At 36.9% G+C, this 17093-nt stretch overlaps 1 protein-coding gene across 1 annotated transcript in view; it reads left to right on the top strand.

Annotated features, from left to right (window-relative positions):
* LOC126191820 (mutS protein homolog 4-like) overlaps positions 1-17093 on the top strand; it is a 317523-nt gene that overhangs the window by 276442 nt on the left and 23988 nt on the right. Inside the window, exon 15 of the mRNA XM_049932555.1 lies at positions 11697-11905. Coding sequence (XP_049788512.1) covers positions 11697-11905 — 209 coding nt within the window. The remainder of the gene's footprint in view (positions 1-11696; positions 11906-17093) is intronic.

Raw genomic sequence — 17093 nt, 5'->3', positions numbered from 1 at the left:
AATGTACATTACTGAGAATATCTTAAGATACAAAAAGAAAAGTATATCTATACATTGGCCATCATATACCACGAAGACAAATAATGGCTAGCACATTAGAAATTGAAAGTCTCAAAACATAAATACAAATGACAATACTAGTTTACAAAAACAATCACTGGTTAATCTTCATCTACTCACCAAGAGAGTAAAATGACTTATCCCTAAGATATTTTCTAAATTTAAATGTAAATGCAGGCGGGTCATTAATGTGGACTTTAATATCTGGTGGAAAGGAACTGAAAACTTTTGTGGCAGAGTAGTTAACACCTTCAATGTTTTAGATCCATATGTAAATATTTTTAGATTTTGCAATAGCATTCATATCACCAAAAGGCTTAATTACATGTAGAGGATAAGTTGCCACACTGAGTCTCTTTTGAAGGTGTAGAATACGCTTGGACCAATTTAATTTGCCATCAATTAGTTTGCAAGGAAGCTTCACAGATTCACAAGGTAATATATTTTGGTTATCACAGTTCAAGTCGATTATTTTCTTGTCGAGCTGCATAAATTGAGTTTTTTCAGTATTTAGAGTTAATCCATTCAACTTAACCAATGTAAGATATCTAAAAGTACAGCATTACATCTATTTTCTAATTCACTACTTGTTTGGCTGGTTAGCACACTGGACTCTCATTCGGGAGGATGATGGTTCATTCCACATCCGGCCATCCTGATTTAGGTTTTCCGTGATTTCCCTAAGTCACTCCAGGCAAATGCCAGGATGGTTCCTTCGAAAGGGCACGGCCGACTTCCTTCCCTGATCCAATGAGACCGTTGACCTCGCTGTTTGGTCTCCTCCCCCAAACAACCCAACCCAACCCCAACTTGTTTGGCTTTCAAGTAGAATAGTAGTAAATTTGTTTTCCGTGTTTCTACAAAGTGGGAGGTAGAATGGAACAGAATAGAATAGAAACTTTATTGTCTCATAACATGTTGTATACAATCAGATGATTTGGACATAGGTGACTCGTCAGTTTAAAGCTACTTTCTAATTGTAAATATACAGAATAATTACACGTATTTTGTAATTCGAAGTACCACAAAATGATTTTAAATAATCATGTTGAACATAAAGTAAAATTAAGAATAAGTATTTACTTAAAATACTTTTTTAGCATGACAGAATAAAATGTAACATCAGGAACAGTTATTTGTGATAGTCAGTCACAAATTCTTCTACACTGTAATAATATTTACTTACTAGGTATTTTTTTAAATGATGTCCAAATTCTTCTGGTTCATAATTTTTAAATTTTTCGTGAACTTTATATCCCAGCCTCATATCCATATAGTAAGGTGTCTTCTCCAGCAGTATTAGCCTATGAGGTGGTAGCTTATACTGATATTTGTTTCTTGTTTCATAATCATGCTTAAACAGTTCCTCAAAACAGTCCTCAAAAAGTTGTGGGTTTTGTTTAGAAAACTTAATTGTCTCATAGATATAGAAGCCAGGAACAGTCATAAGATCAAGGGCCTTGAACAGAGGTCTGCACGATTGTCTTTTTTCTGCTCCTGCCATTTTCTGTAGCCTAAAGACTCTCTGTAAGTTTGTTTTCTCTGATCCCCAAAAAATTGTACCATATCTAATCACAGATACAAAATATGCAGATATACAACTTTTTTGACTGGTATTTCTATTATACTGCTTATAACATTCATTGCAAATATTAGACTATTTAGATGGTGACACATGGCATCTACATGGCCTGTCCTTGATAAATTCTTGTTCGGCATTACACCTAGAAATTTGGTACAGTCTGTGTTGGTATTTCTAGTATATCATATACAGCTTGTTTTGTGGTAAAGTGAATGATTTGTGTATTTCTTAGATTTAATTTCACACCATTATTTCTCACCCAGGCCTGAATTTGAGCCAGAGGCTGCTGAAGGTCACTAATTAAATTTTCACTTTTCTTGCAACAGACTATTGCTGTAGAGTTGTCTGCATGAAAAACAGTGTCTGAATTTATGTTAGTTGTCAGGCCATTTATATAATACAAGATTGATTTGATTTGATTTGATTTGATTTGATTTATTTCGTGTTCCATAGGTCCAACTGTGTTGGATACACAAGGACGTGGAACGAGTCAGTTTTTTACAAATACAATCTGATAATCTAATAGCATATACAGAAATTTGAGTACATAATTATATAAAAATTTATACAGTAAATTCTTTGGGCAGCAATACAGAAAAAGAAAATACATATTTTCTTAGAATCATTAAAACACTACAGAACACAGATACGGAGAACACACAGTTACAGAGCTCAGGTTAAATAAAATTCATAGTGGCATTATGTCAACTTGTATTATATAATATTAAAATATTACAATTTATTTAGTTAAAAATTCATCTAGACTGTAAAAAGCTTTTTCTAGCAAAAATATTTTTAGTGCTTTCTTAAACTCACTCTTGTTATGAATCTCTGTCTTTATTTTGGGAGGAAGAGCATTGAAGAGTTTTGCTCCAGTGTAGTGGACACCCTTTTGTGCCAAGCTCAAATTTCTGAGTTCACTGTGTATGTCATTCTTCCTCCGTGTATTATGCTCGTGATAATTACTGTTTGGTTGAAATATCTCTATATTTTTACAAACAAAACACATGAGAGAAAAAATATATTGGCATGTAGTTGTGTATATTTTAAGATTACGAAAACTATTTCTACAAGAGTCTCTTGGGCGCAATCCACATATAATTCTTAAAGCTCGCTTCTGTGCAATGAACACTTTCCTTGCTAATGGCTGGTTGCCCCAAAAAATAATTCCGTACTCAATGAGACAATGAAAATAGCCATAATATGCCACTTTTGCAGTGTTAGGTTCAACACATGTAGTGACAACCCGTAAAGCATAGGTAGCAGAGCTTAGCCTCTTACAGAGGTCAATAATATGTGAAGACCAGTTCATTTTCTTGTCAATGTGCACTCCAAGAAATTTTGTTGTTTCCATTCTAACTATTGGTTGATTACCACATGTCACACTTATCTCTCTCTCTTTTTCTGTTTTTGTACAGAATTGAATAAAGCTGGTCTTACTGGAATTTAATGAGAGACCATTCACCTTGAACCAATTAACTATATCTGAGAGTATGTGATTAATGAGTTCCTCAAGATTGTTGTCTGTTCTACTGCTCATAAAAATTGTGGTATCATCAGCAAATAATGTAAATTTACACGGCAGGCTTGTACATGATGGTAGATCATTTATAAAAATCAGGAATAATAGTGGCCCAAGAATTGAGCCCTGGGGCACTCCACATGTAATGGAACTCCATTCAGAATCTGAGGAAGTGTCACATACTCCACCCGAGCTATTCAACACAACTTTTTGTTTCCTGTCTTGGAGGTACGATTGTAGCCAATTGCCTGCAACACCACTTATTCCTACTAATTTTGCTTTTTGCAAGAGAATCTGGTGATCAACACAGTCAAACGCTTTGGATAAATCACAGAAGACACCAAGTGCTAGCATTTTTTCATTAAGAGTTTCTAGGACTTCATTTGCAAGTGCGTAGACTGCATCTTCTGTTGAACGGCCCTTTTGAAAGCCAAACTGGCTCTTACTGAGAACTTCGTTCTTCATGAGATGAACAGTAATTCTTACATGTATTAGCTTTTCTAGAATTTTGGAGAAAGCTGTCAGCAAAGAGATAGGTCGATAGTTAGTTAGTTCAGCTTTATCACCCTTTTTGTACAGGGGCTTCACAATGGCATACTTAAGTCTACTGGGAACAACACCTTTCTGAAGGGAAGCATTGAAAATATGACAGAGAATGTCCCTTATCCACACACAAGAATATTTCAATAAATTACTAGATATATTATCAACCCCTGCAGAATTCGTACTTTTTAGAGACATGATGATTTTTTGAATTTCTTCTACAGTAACAGGATTAAGGTGCATTTCTGAAATTTTGTTTGAATATACGGCTTGACAAAGAGTTACAGCTTCGTCAACATCGGGCTTGCAACCAATCTGTTGAGTTACTGATAGGAAGTGTTTATTAAAAATCTCAGCCACCGTTTTGGGGTTATCTACTAGGATACCTTCATATCTGATATTATTTATATCTTCTTTACTTGTTGTATCTCTTCCTGTCTCTTTTTTTACAATGTTCCAAATTGCTTTTATTTTATTATTAGAATTATCTATTTTCTTCTCATAATAAAGGGCTTTTGATTTCTGTATTAGTTTCTTCAAAATTTTACAGTATATTCTATAGTGTTCCCATTTTTCTACATCTTTACAGAATCTTATTGCAGCATAAGTTTCCCTTTTGGTTTTACATGACTGTTTTATACCTTTTGTAATCCAAGGCTTGCTTACAGAATTGGAGGCCCTGTTTCTGACCCATTTCTTGGGAAATATTTCTTCAAAAAGAGCACAGAATTCATTTATAAAACAGTTAAATTTAGTATCAACATCATCATGGCTATATACTAAAGACCAATCCATTTGCTGCAGCCTGTGGTTGAAAGTTTCTTTCGCCTCTTCATTAATTACTCTTATGAATTTCCATCGAGGAAATTCTTTTTTGAACAGATTAACGTCATAAATAGTGAGAATTTGTCCATCATGATCTGAAAGCCCACTTATAACCTGCCTGACAATATAATTCTGATGTCTATTTACATCTAAAAAAATGTTGTCTATCATAGTTTGGCACTCGGATGTAATTCTTGTTGGGAAGTTTATTACTGATGTCAGATTGTGTAAGGTCATCACAATCTCAAAGTCTATTTTATTCTTATTTTCTGTCAAAAAGTTTATATTGAAATCACCTAATACTACAATATCCTTCGCTTTTGAATGTAACCATGACAGTAGTAGTTCCATTGAATGCAGAAAAGTTTTTATGTCACCTGAAGGAGCCCTGTAGACAGCCAACACTATTATTGGGTAGAATTTAGTTGTTATTTCTGTGGCACATGCCTCAAATTGTTGTTCCGCACAATATTCCTTAATATCTATAGCTTTGTATGCTACACTATCCTTAACATAAATTGCTACTCCACCTTTATCTTTACTTTCCCTACAATAGTATGTTACTAAAGTATAACTTACTATAGATGGCAAGGCACATTTATCAGTAACATGGTGCTCAGTTAAGCACAAAATCTGGGCATTATTTATACTGTCCTTTTCACTAATGTTAATAAGGAGTTGGTCTGTTTTGTTTAAGAGGCCCCTTATGTTTTGATGAAAGAAAGAGATGCCTTCCTCTTGCTTTTTCATTCTATTAGTGCTGTTACCTGACTGAGAATCCATTGGAGTCTGCCTTGAGACAGGAGAGAGGAGACACCTGACACTACCTACTGTTGTCCCTTCTTTTTCTTCAGGCCCACACATAAAAAATCGTTGAGATGAGAAGGAGGCTCAGCATTTCTTCTGTCCAACAGCCTTCTATTTGTTGTTGTTGATGGTGGTGCTGTTTCTGACACTTCAAATGTTGGTTCTACCACTGCTGCTGTGTTTCCTTGTGAACTTGGAGTCTTCTCGTTTTTGTTATTTTCGTCTAAGATAATACTTGGCTGATGAGGAACAGTAGTTCCTTTGTTGTTGAAATCGATGTCCACTGTTATTTCTGTTAAAATTTGATCTTTTTTTACATGTTTTGCTGCTGCTGATGAAGTTTCTAATGAATTTTTTTGAGGCGTCTTCGTTGTGGAGTCAGGCGATGGCAATGCAATTATCGTTTTGGTTTTGAATTTATTTTGATGGTTTTTTATTACCCTGGTTATCAGGCTTGTCAGATATTCTTTCCCCAAGCCATTCAGGTGAATTCCGTGTTGGGTGTGGAATCTACGTCCAATACTGCTTATATCAACGCATTCCACGTTTTTAAAATGTCTGCAGATTTTTGCAAACTGACTGTTGGCACTTTCTATTTCTCTGTTAACACATGACCATCTTACAAGATCATAGCGATGCGGAATATTGACAAGTATTACGTTAGTGTGAGTGAGGTTCCTCAGACACTGTTTAAGATCGCGCGTTGCACTCGCTGTCTCATTTTTGTAGACATCGTTTGCGCCTCCCATAAGTACAACGAAGTCTTTATCATGCAGATTTTTTGCCTCTGCGGATTCGGTCATTTTTTTAATTTCGCTAAGTGGGGCTCCCGGTTTCACTATACCACACGAAAATGTTTTAGTTGTTTCTTTTAGTTTACTCGGAAGTCCACGACCATGGCTGTCAGAAAACACAAACAGTTTCCTGTTATTGGAGTTCACAATTTGCGAATCGTTATGTATTGTTTTACTACACACTTCGACACAATTTTTGGTCGGCACATTTATATTGACCTCCTTCACAGTTGTTTGCTTCAGTAAATTTTCTTCTCTTACCTTATTCCCCAAAGTGCCTTTTTGCTTTTCCCATCGTTCATGCGAACTGAAAGTTGCATTTTCACTATCGGCGATCGAAAGTACTTGAAATGTGTTTTCGTGCACAAAGCTTGCGTAACTTTCGCAGGTTTTCCGAATTTGCACTTTGGACTTACTGTTCTTGCACTTTACATTAGACCACTTTTCCGTAACGGACGAACTATCTCGCACAAGTTTTAGCGTGTTCAGTTCACTATTTTCTTGTTGTATTTTCGAAACGTCCGTTTTCAAACTGCCGATTATGAACTGTAAGCTCGTTATGCGTTCGTTCAGTTTCTTGATTTCGTCTTTGCAATTTTCACACGATTTCTTTTTTACGGCAAAATTTAAGTTTTTCTGGAAGGACACTTGCTTAACTTTTACTGTAGCCGCCATCTTGAACTATGGCCCAAGGATAGATCTTTGTGGCACACCTTGTTCTGTCTTTTTCCAACTTGAAAAGAATGTCTTACCCATTTCTTCTATTACTGTTCTTTGTTTCCTGTTCAATAGGTAAGATCACATCCATCTCAGCGAATTTTCACTAAAACCATATGCTTGCAGCTTGCAAAGTAGTAGTTTGTGATCTACTGTGTCAAAGGCTCTACTTAGGTCACAAAAGATGCCCAATACATTCATATTTTTATTTAGACTACTACTAATTTTTGTAATAATGGCTTTCACAGTGCAGTGCCCTCTTTGGAAACCATGCTGATTGTTCTGGATAATATTATGCAGATCATTATAATTAACTATCTGGTTAATGCAGCTCTTTCAAATATTTTGTAAAATATTGATAACAATGAGAGTGGTCAATAATTGCTAACTTCATCGTGTTTGCCTTTTTTTAAAATGGGTTGTATTTCAGCATACTTCAGTCTATTGGGAAAACATACTTCCTTGAAAGATTGATTCATTGTAAGGGGCAGAGGATGTGCAATACTATGGGTGATTGCCTTTATTATTTTTGAAGGAATTTCATCCCAGCCTACAGAATTTAAATTCTTCAAGGACTTTATGATATCAGCTACTTCAGAATAGGATATACCGATGAATTTAAATTTTGTGGGGTTACATAAACTGGAAACAGGGTACACATTTGGCAATGTAAGTTCATCAGTTTTACATGAATTTATGAAGTGGCTGTTCGTTGATGAAGATAAGAAACAGTAAAGGTCTTGGTACTGCATATTTTTTAAGATGCCATCAGTACTCTCAAGTACCACCGTCTGCTTTCTGCTGTGTAGATATGACCCAATCCACCACCCAGTCCACCTCCTGGTTGCTACCATTCAAACCATAAAAATCAGCTTTCCCTAAGAATATATTGTGTTCTACACAGTCAAAAGCTTTTGACAAGTCACCGAAAATTCCAATAGGTGACATTGTGTTATTTATTGACTCAAGAGTTTCATTTGTTACAGAAAAATAGCCAAGTATGATGACCTGTTTTTCTGAAAGCTAAACTGGTTTTTGTTGAGGGTGTTGTGAGTATTGAAGTGGTCTACAATTCTTTTACACACCAATTTCTCTAATATTTTTGAGAATCGACGTAGCAGAGATATTGGACAGTAGTTGGACACATTAGTTTCACCTCCTTTATTAAAAAGTGGTTTTGCTATAGCAAACTTACAACACCTTGCTGCATTGAAAATGTGATGCAGTTAAACAGAGAACCGACTCGTGGTGATAACATATTAGACCTTATGGTGACAAACAAACCCGAACTATTTGAAACAGTTAACGCAGAACAGGGAATCAGTGATCATAAAGCGGTTACTGCATCGATGATTTCAGCCATAAATAGAAATATTAAAAAAGGTAGGAAGATTTTTCTGTTTAGCAAAAGTGACAAAAAGCAGATTACAGAGTACCTGACAGCTCAACACAAAAGTTTTGTCTCAAGTACAGATAGTGTTGAGGATCAGTGGACAAAGTTCAAAACATCGTACAATATGCATTAGATGAGTATGTGCCAAGCAAGATCGTAAGAGATGGAAAAGAGCCACCGTGGTACAACAACCAAGTTAGAAAACTGCCGTGGAAGCAAAGGGAACTTCACAGCAAACATAAACATAGCCAAAGCCTTGCAGACAAACAAAAATTATGCGAAGCGAAATTTAGTGTGAGGAGTGCTATGCGAGAGGCGTTCAATGAATTCGAAAGTAAAGTTCTATGTACTGACTTGGCACAAAATCCTAAGAAATTTTGGTCTCATGTCAAAGCCGTAGGTGGATCAAAACAAAATGTCCAGACACTCTGTGACCAAAATGGTACTGAAACAGAGGATGACAGACTAAAGGCCGAAGTACTAAATGTCTTTTTCCAAAGCTGTTTCACAGAGGAAGACTGCACTGAATTTCCCACTCTAGATTATCGTACAGATGAAAAAGTGGTAGATATCGAAATAGACGACAGAGGGATAGAGAAACAATTAAAATCGCTCAAAAGAGGAAAGCCCGCTGGACCTGATGGGATATCAGTTCGATTTTACAGAGTACGTGAAGGAACTTGCCCCCCTTCTTGCAGCGGTGTACCGTAGGTCTCTAGAAGAGTGTAGAGTTCCAAAGGATTGGAAAAGGGCACAGGTCATTCCCATTCTCAAGAAGGGACATCGAACAGACGTGCAAAACTATAGACCTATATCTCTAATGTCGATCAGTTGTAGAATTTGGAACACGTATTATGTTCGAGTATAATGACTTTTCTGGAGACTAGAAATCTGCATTGTAGGAATCAGCATGGGTTTCGAAAAAGACGGTCGTGTGAAACCCAGCTCGCGCTATTCGTCCACGAGACTCAGAGGGCCATAGAGACGGGTTCACAGGTAGATGCCGTGTTTCTTGACTTCTGCAAGACGTTCGATACAGTTCCCCACAGTCATTTAATGAACAAAGTAAGATCATATGGACTATCAGACCAATTGTGTGATTGGATTGAAGAGTTCCTAGATAACAGAACACAGCATGTCATTCTCAATGGAGAGAAGTCTTCCGAAGTAAGAGTGATTTCAGGTGTGCTGCAGGGGAGTGTCATAGGACCGTTGCTATTCACAATATACATAAATCACCTTGTGGATGACATCGGAAGTTCACTGAGGCTTTTTGTGGATGATGCTCTGGTGTATCGAGAGGTTGTAACAATGGAAAATTGTACTGAAATGCAGGAGGATCTGCAGCGAATTGATGCATGGTGCAGGGAATGGCAATTGAATCTCAATGTAGACAAGTGTAATGTGCTGTGAATACATAGAAAGATAGATCCCTTATCATTTAGCTACAAAATAGCAGGTCAGCAACTGGAAGCAGTTAATTCCATAAATTATCTGGGAGTATGCATTAGGAGTGATTTAAAATGGAATGATCATATAAAGTTGATCGTTGGTAAATCAGATGCCAGACTGAGATTCATTGGAAGAATCCTAAGCAAATGCAATCCGAAAACAAAGAAAGTAGGTTACAGTACGCTTCTTCCCCCACTTCTTGAATACTGCTCAGCAGTGTGGGATCTGTACCAGATAGGGTTGATAGAAGAGATAGAGAAGATCCAACGGAGAGCAGCGCGCTTCATTACAGGATCATTTAGTAATCGTGAAAGCGTTTCGGAGATGATAGATAAACTCCAGTGGAAGACTCTGCAGGAGAGATGCTCAGTAGCTCGGTACGGGCTTTTGTTAAAGTTTCGAGAACATACCTTCACCGAAGAGTCAAGCAGTATATTGCTCCCTCCTACGTATATCTCGCAAAGAGACCATGAGGATAAAATCAGAGAGATTAGAGCCCACACAGAAGCATACCGACAATGCTTCTTTCCACGAACAATACGAGACTGGCATAGAAGGGAGAACCGATAGAGGTACTCAAGGTACCCTCCGCCACACACTGACAGGTCGCTTGCAGAGTATGGATGTAGATGTAGATGTAGATGTAGACTTGACATGTATACTGTAACTACTACAGTGCTTTATAATTTTTGATGAAATGTTGTCAATACCTATGGTATTTTTATTTTTTAAGGCCTTGATTATATTTTTAGCTTCACTAATACTGACTGGAGCTATACAAATTGATTCACATAAGTTTGGGTCACCTCGTTGTAATAGATTAATTGCCATATTTAATGAGCCCTTACAGCCCACATGTTCTGCTGCAGTTGAGAAGTGATTGTTAAACATGTTAGAAATCATTACAGGATTATGTATCACCTTGTTATTATTGTTTATCTCTATGATAGTCTTATTGTTCTTTCCACGCTCTGTCTTTTTGATATTCCAAATTAATTTTGTGTTGTCCTAGGAGTTATCAATTTCAGATTTAATATATAAGCTTCTGGATCTATTGATCACTCTTTCTAAAACTTTGCAGTACAGTTTATAATAGGATCTTCCAAGGGGTTGTTTGGTATTCTTAATAAGGCATGTAATTTTCTCATAGTTCTGCAAGAAATTTTAATTCCTTTGCCAGTCCATGGTTTCCAGGAAGAAATCTTATTATTCTTCCTCACAATTCTTTCTGGAAAAGTCATTTCAAATATAGAAATGAATTCTTTTATGAAAATATTAAATTTGTCATTTACATTAGTTACCATATACATTGAATCTCAATCAACCTGTGACAAATGGCAATTAAAGGCAGCAAGAGTTTCACTGTTTATACATCTAAGGGAGTAATAGATGTGGGAAACTTTGTTACACACATTGATGTTGATGACCTTAAGCAGTTGGCCATCATGATCAGAAATACCATCTATAACTTTACTTATACTTGCACTGTTTATTCTATTCTTGTCAACATATATATTGTCTATAAAACTTTTGCAATTTTCTGTAACTTTCATGGGGAATTTAACCATATCAGCCAAGTTGTAAGAATTCATTAAATTCTCAAGATCAGTCTTACAAGTGTTATTAGTTAAGAAGTTAACACTGAAGTCCCCTGTAACTATCACATTTCTGGTTTTGGAAAAAAAATTTTGCCAAAAGAGATTCTAATTTATTTCCCATGTGTTTTTATGTTAGCATACAAGTGATTCACAGTATCAAGCCTGACAGTTATACATATAGAAGGAGGGGTGTGCTATAAAACTGAAAATGTATACCTGGTCATAGTGTGATTTTGATACTCATGTCAAAATGACAGAACTTCGATTGGTATAATGTTACAAAATGTCATGCACAGAACTGAAATTTAACTTTAGATAGATGGCTGTATCCGTAGATTCAATCACATTAACCCGTTGTCATATGTCCATTTTAGTAAAACAATGTAATTCTTGGTTGTTACAGGTGAAAGAGGTACAATGCATTCTTCAAACAATGACAGATTCATCTTTGGTTGTAATGGATGAACTATGTCGAGGCACATCATGCGAAGAGGGCACTGCTATGGCATGGGCATTGTGTGAAGATTTTCTGCGTACAAAAACATTTGCTTTTATGACAACACACTTTATGTTTCTTACTAATCTTGAAAAATCACATACCAATGTAGTGAAGTAAGTGAGAATATAACATTATGTTTTATACAGTCAATTTGAAAGTAAAGAATTTTTTTAACATGCATTTGTTTACTTCTGGACGCTCAAACTAGATATGAATAATCAATGTGAAATCATGAAGAAGGCTAAAAGGTAAGCTAGCAGCTATAAAAATGTTTGATTCGAGTATAACCTTTTCTTAATGCCACTAACTTATCAAATATCCCTACAGTTAAACTTGTTTGACATTATTTTGTGAAAAATGAAAACGTATCTTTTAGAATTTTGTTCTCTTTCAACATAAAATGAAAGCATATCTTCCTTCTTTTTTTAAAAAAATTTTGCATCTGTTTCAATATTTCCCTTAATATTTAATGCTTCCCTTTCCAAAACTTGAGACCCATTCATTGTTTTTATGTTCAATTATACATAGTCTTCCATATTTCATACTAGTAAACAGATGTTATGTCTGTTCACATTGGGTTTAAATGTCATTTTGTCCATCTTTTCCAGCTTAAATGCCTTTTTGACATGCCTATGAAAATTGTTTTGAGCATCTGTTTTTTTATCTGCTTATTCTATAAAAGTTACAGGGATACATCAGCAATGAGCTTATCCTCTATTTGGAACATGTTGAGGCTATGATTAGAAACATTTAGTTGGACATCTAATTTCAATCACATAAAAGGAAACATCAGATCAGTTGAGATACACAGTTGGCAACAATGAGGTTAATAGTAGGATAGATGACAATGCTGTATTCAAACATACCAACAGAGGGTTAAGAGATACTGTAAATCTGCTGGCATTCATGTACGAGGGCAGTTCAATAAGTAATGCAACACATTTTTTTTCTCGGCCAATTTTGGTTGAAAAAACCGGAAATTTCTTGTGGAATATTTTCAAACATTCCCGCTTCGTCTCGTATAGTTTCATTGACTTCCGACAGGTGGCAGTGCTGTACGGAGCTGTTAAAATGGCGTCTGTAATGGATGTGCGTTGCAAACAACGGGCAGTGATCAAGTTTCTTTTGGCAGAAAACCAGGGCATCTCAGATATTCATAGGCGCTTGCAGAATGTCTACGGTGATCTGGCAGTGGACAAAAGCACGGTGAGTCGTTGGGCAAAGCGTGTGTCATCATCGCCGCAAGGTCAAGCAAGACTGTCTGATCTCCCGCGTGCGGGCTGGCCGTGCACAGCTGTGACTCCTGCAATGGCGGAACGTGCGAACACACTCGTTCGAGATGATCGACGGATCACCATCAAACAACTCAGTGCTCAACTTGACATCTCTGTTGGTAGTGCTGTCACAATTGTTCACCAGTTGGGATATTCAAAGGTTTGTTCCCGCTGGGTCCCTCGTTGTCTAACCGAACACCATAAAGAGCAAAGGAGAACCATCTGTGCGGAATTGCTTGCTTGTCATGTGGCTGAGGGTGACAATTTCTTGTCAAAGATTGTTACAGGCGATGAAACATGGGTTCATCACTTCGAACCTGAAACAAAACGGCAATCAATGGAGTGGCGCCACACCCACTTCCCTACCAAGAAAAAGTTTAAAGCCATACCCTCAGCTGGTAAAGTCATGGTTACAGTCTTCTGGGACGCTGAAGGGGTTATTCTGTTCGATGTCCTTCCCCATGGTCAAACGATCAACTCTGAAGTGTATTGTGCTACTCTTCAGAAATTGAAGAAACGACTTCAGCTTGTTCGTAGGCACAAAAATCAGAATGAACTTCTCCTTCTTCATGACAACGCAAGACCTCACACAAGTCTTCGCACCCGAGAGGAGCTCACAAAACTTCAGTGGACTGTTCTTCCTCATGCACCCTACAGCCCCGATCTCGCACCGTCGGATTTCCATGTTTGGCCCAATGAAGGACGCAATCCGTGGGACGCACTACGCGGATGATGAAGAAGTTATTGATGCAGTACGACGTTGGCTCCAACATCGACCAGTGGAATGGTACCGTGCAGGCATACAGGCCCTCATTTCAAGGTGGTGTAAGGCCGTAGCATTGAATGGAGATTACGTTGAAAAATAGTGTTGTGTAGCTAAAAGATTGGGGAATAACCTGGTGTATTTCAATGCTGAATAAAACAACCCCTGTTTCAGAAAAAAAATGTGTTGCATTACTTATTGAACTGCCCTCGTAGATGTGTCTAACAGCTTCAGTGCCCTGGAAGCTGTGGACAACACCGTGCAGGTAACCCAAGGCATTAAAAAAAAGTCAAAGTAGGGAAATATGCAAGCCAACACTAATAGTAATCAGAGGCCTAAGAATATCAGAGGGGCCCTTCTGCTAAGGATTATTCACTGGAGGGACAGTATACTAACTTTGGATAACGTATAACATCTAACTACGAGGGCGGTTTGAAAAGTTCTTGGAATCACCACGAGAGGTCAGTGCATGTGCAACGAGTTGTTAACGTGATATTCATTGGACTGTTGCCTGTAAACATATGTCACATAAGTGCTCTTGGAAGAGAGCTGTGGCGGTAATGTGGCTCTGTTGTTGTTCCCGTGTAGTGATTTGCAAAGGTGGAAAAAATCGAGATTCGAGCAGTGCTTAAGTACGTCGCAAAGTAAAATATGAAAGCAAAGGGCATTAATGCCAATTTCCAGAACACACTGGGGGACTCTGCTCCTTCATATTCAAATATTGCCAAGTGGAAAAATGAATTTAAATTTGGTCCGGAGAGCTTAGATGATGATCCATGCAATGGTCGGCCAAGATGTGTCACCTCCGTGAATCATTGCAAAAATGCACAAAACAGTCATGGAGCATCGCCGATTGAAAGTGCGTGAAAGTGATCATGCTTGCCAGCTGTCATTTGAAAGTGTTATATATTACATTTTAACTGAAGAATTAGAAGTGAAAAAATTATCTGGAAGATGGGTGCTGCGACTCTTGGTGCTGGATCAAAAACATTTGCTGTTGCCATGGCAGAATTACACAAACTAAGCCATGAATTGTCGCCACACCCACCTTATTCACCTAATATGGCTCTGTCAGCTCCCATCTCTTCCCAAAACTGAAAATTTTTATTGATGGACGAAAATTCACTTCAAATGAAGAACTGATAGCTGTAGTTCACAATTATTTTACAGGCCTGGAGGAAACTCTTTTCAAGATGCGATCAAGGCACTGGAACATTGTTGGACCAAGTGCATTAATCTACAAGGAGACTACACTGAAAAATAAAAAAAGTTTCGGTGATGTAAGTACTATTTTTCTATTCCGTTTTGAGAACTTTTCAAACGACCCTCATAGTACTTTTAAATCAAGAACAGGATTCAGAGACATCACATGTGATTTGGACTTTCTAGCAAAATATCTTGGTAAAGAAATTCATTTAGTGATTATTGGGGATTCTGGGAACAAAGGAGGCTATAAGCTCAATTATACAATTAAGGATGATATCAGGCACATTACTTAGAATGATATCCATCAAGTTTCATCAAGAGTTGTGAATTGTGTTTTATTCATCTCATGACATACATTTGCAATCCATTTGGTTTGCGTACAAGCGACATGTCAAAAATTTATAAAACAATTACAATGATTTTTACATTAATAAATAATAGCACTATAATAATTAACAACACTATAAGGATAACACATTGTACCCAGCTCAAATTTCCAGTTTGTCCTGCATGAATTCATCCACTGAGTAATAACACTTCAGTGTCAGTACCTCATATAGCTTTCTCTTAAGTGAACCTAAATTCATCTGTGTCAATTTGTTCCCTTTTAATTTATTACAAATTTTCATTCACATGTATTGAGGTCCCTTGTCATACAGACTGAGGCAGTGGGTGGGGATCATAAAATTTTCTTTGTTTCGGGTATCATGTGAGCGGACAAAATGGTTTCCATCAAATAATTCATGTCTGATGTACAAAAATATAATAATCTCATATATGTATAAGGATGGCAGAGTTAATATTTTAAGTTGTCTAAATAATGGTCAACATGTTTCCTTGTGATTTGCAGTGCACATATTCCGTATGATTTTTTTCTGTATTTTTAGTATCTGCACTATGTTTGTCGAGTTACCTGAAAAAACAATACCATACGTAATAATGTATGCGAAGTAGCTTGTATATGCTATTTTTCATGTGTCCATGTCAGTTGCAGTTGACAATACTTGCATTGCAAATGCAAAGCTGCTCAATTTGTTTGACAGGTATTCAATGTGTGCCTGCCAGCTCATATTTTTATCTACACTTAAACCTAAGAATCTGACTGAGTCAACTTTTTCTATACCTTGGTTGTTGTGTACAATCTTAATCTACTCACATTTTGACTATTTGGTTCTGAACTGCATCACGTGAGTCTTAGATAAGTTTAGATTCAACGCATTCAGCTGAAACCAAGTTTCTAAGGTACCGAGGGTACTGATCACAGAGTTTTTTCCGACTCCTGATCTTCGAGTAAGACAGAAGTATCATCTGCGAACAGAACTGATGGGGAGCTGATATTTAATGGTAAGTCATTAACTTAAAAGAGAAATAGGACTGGGCCTAATATGGAGCCTTGTGGAACACCCTGAGATATTTTTTTTCCAGTCAGAAAAATAATATGTGCCATTTGAAGAAATGCTAACTCTTTGCTTTTTGTTGGATAAGTAGGATTTCAGCCATTGTAGAGTACTGCCGCTGATGCCATACTTTTCAAGTTTGTAAACAAGCAATGCATGGTTTACAGAATCAAACGCCTTTGTGAGGGCGCAGAAAATTCCTCCAACCTTATTTCTCTTGCCTAATGATGTGCTTATTTTCTCAATGAAATTGTTTACTGCGTCGATGGTGTTTTTACCCTGCTCAAAACCAAATTGATTGTTTAGAATAACAGAATATTTTGCAATGAAGTTTTGGATTTATGCAACACCAAGTTTTTCAGATATTTTAGATAGGACTGGGAGAATCGAGTTAGGATGATAATTTCCCATGATATCTCTTGATCTCTTCTTGAAGAGTGGTTTGACATCAGCATATTTCAGTACCTCTGGGAAACAGCCCTCTTCAAAACATTGATTTATTATTTGAGCTAGTGGGTTTGCAATTCTGTTGTGTACCGCTTTAATAACTTTGGTGGGTATTCCATCCCAACCTGCAGATTTTTTGTTTCTTAATGTTAGAATAGCATTTTCTACATCCTCCACAGAAACTATTGAGAATTTTGTAAGGTTTTCAGAGTTT

This window comes from Schistocerca nitens, chromosome 1 (genome assembly GCF_023898315.1).
Source record: "Schistocerca nitens isolate TAMUIC-IGC-003100 chromosome 1, iqSchNite1.1, whole genome shotgun sequence".
NCBI lineage: Eukaryota > Metazoa > Arthropoda > Insecta > Orthoptera > Acrididae > Schistocerca > Schistocerca nitens.
This window is presented reverse-complemented; position numbering and strand designations above follow the sequence as displayed.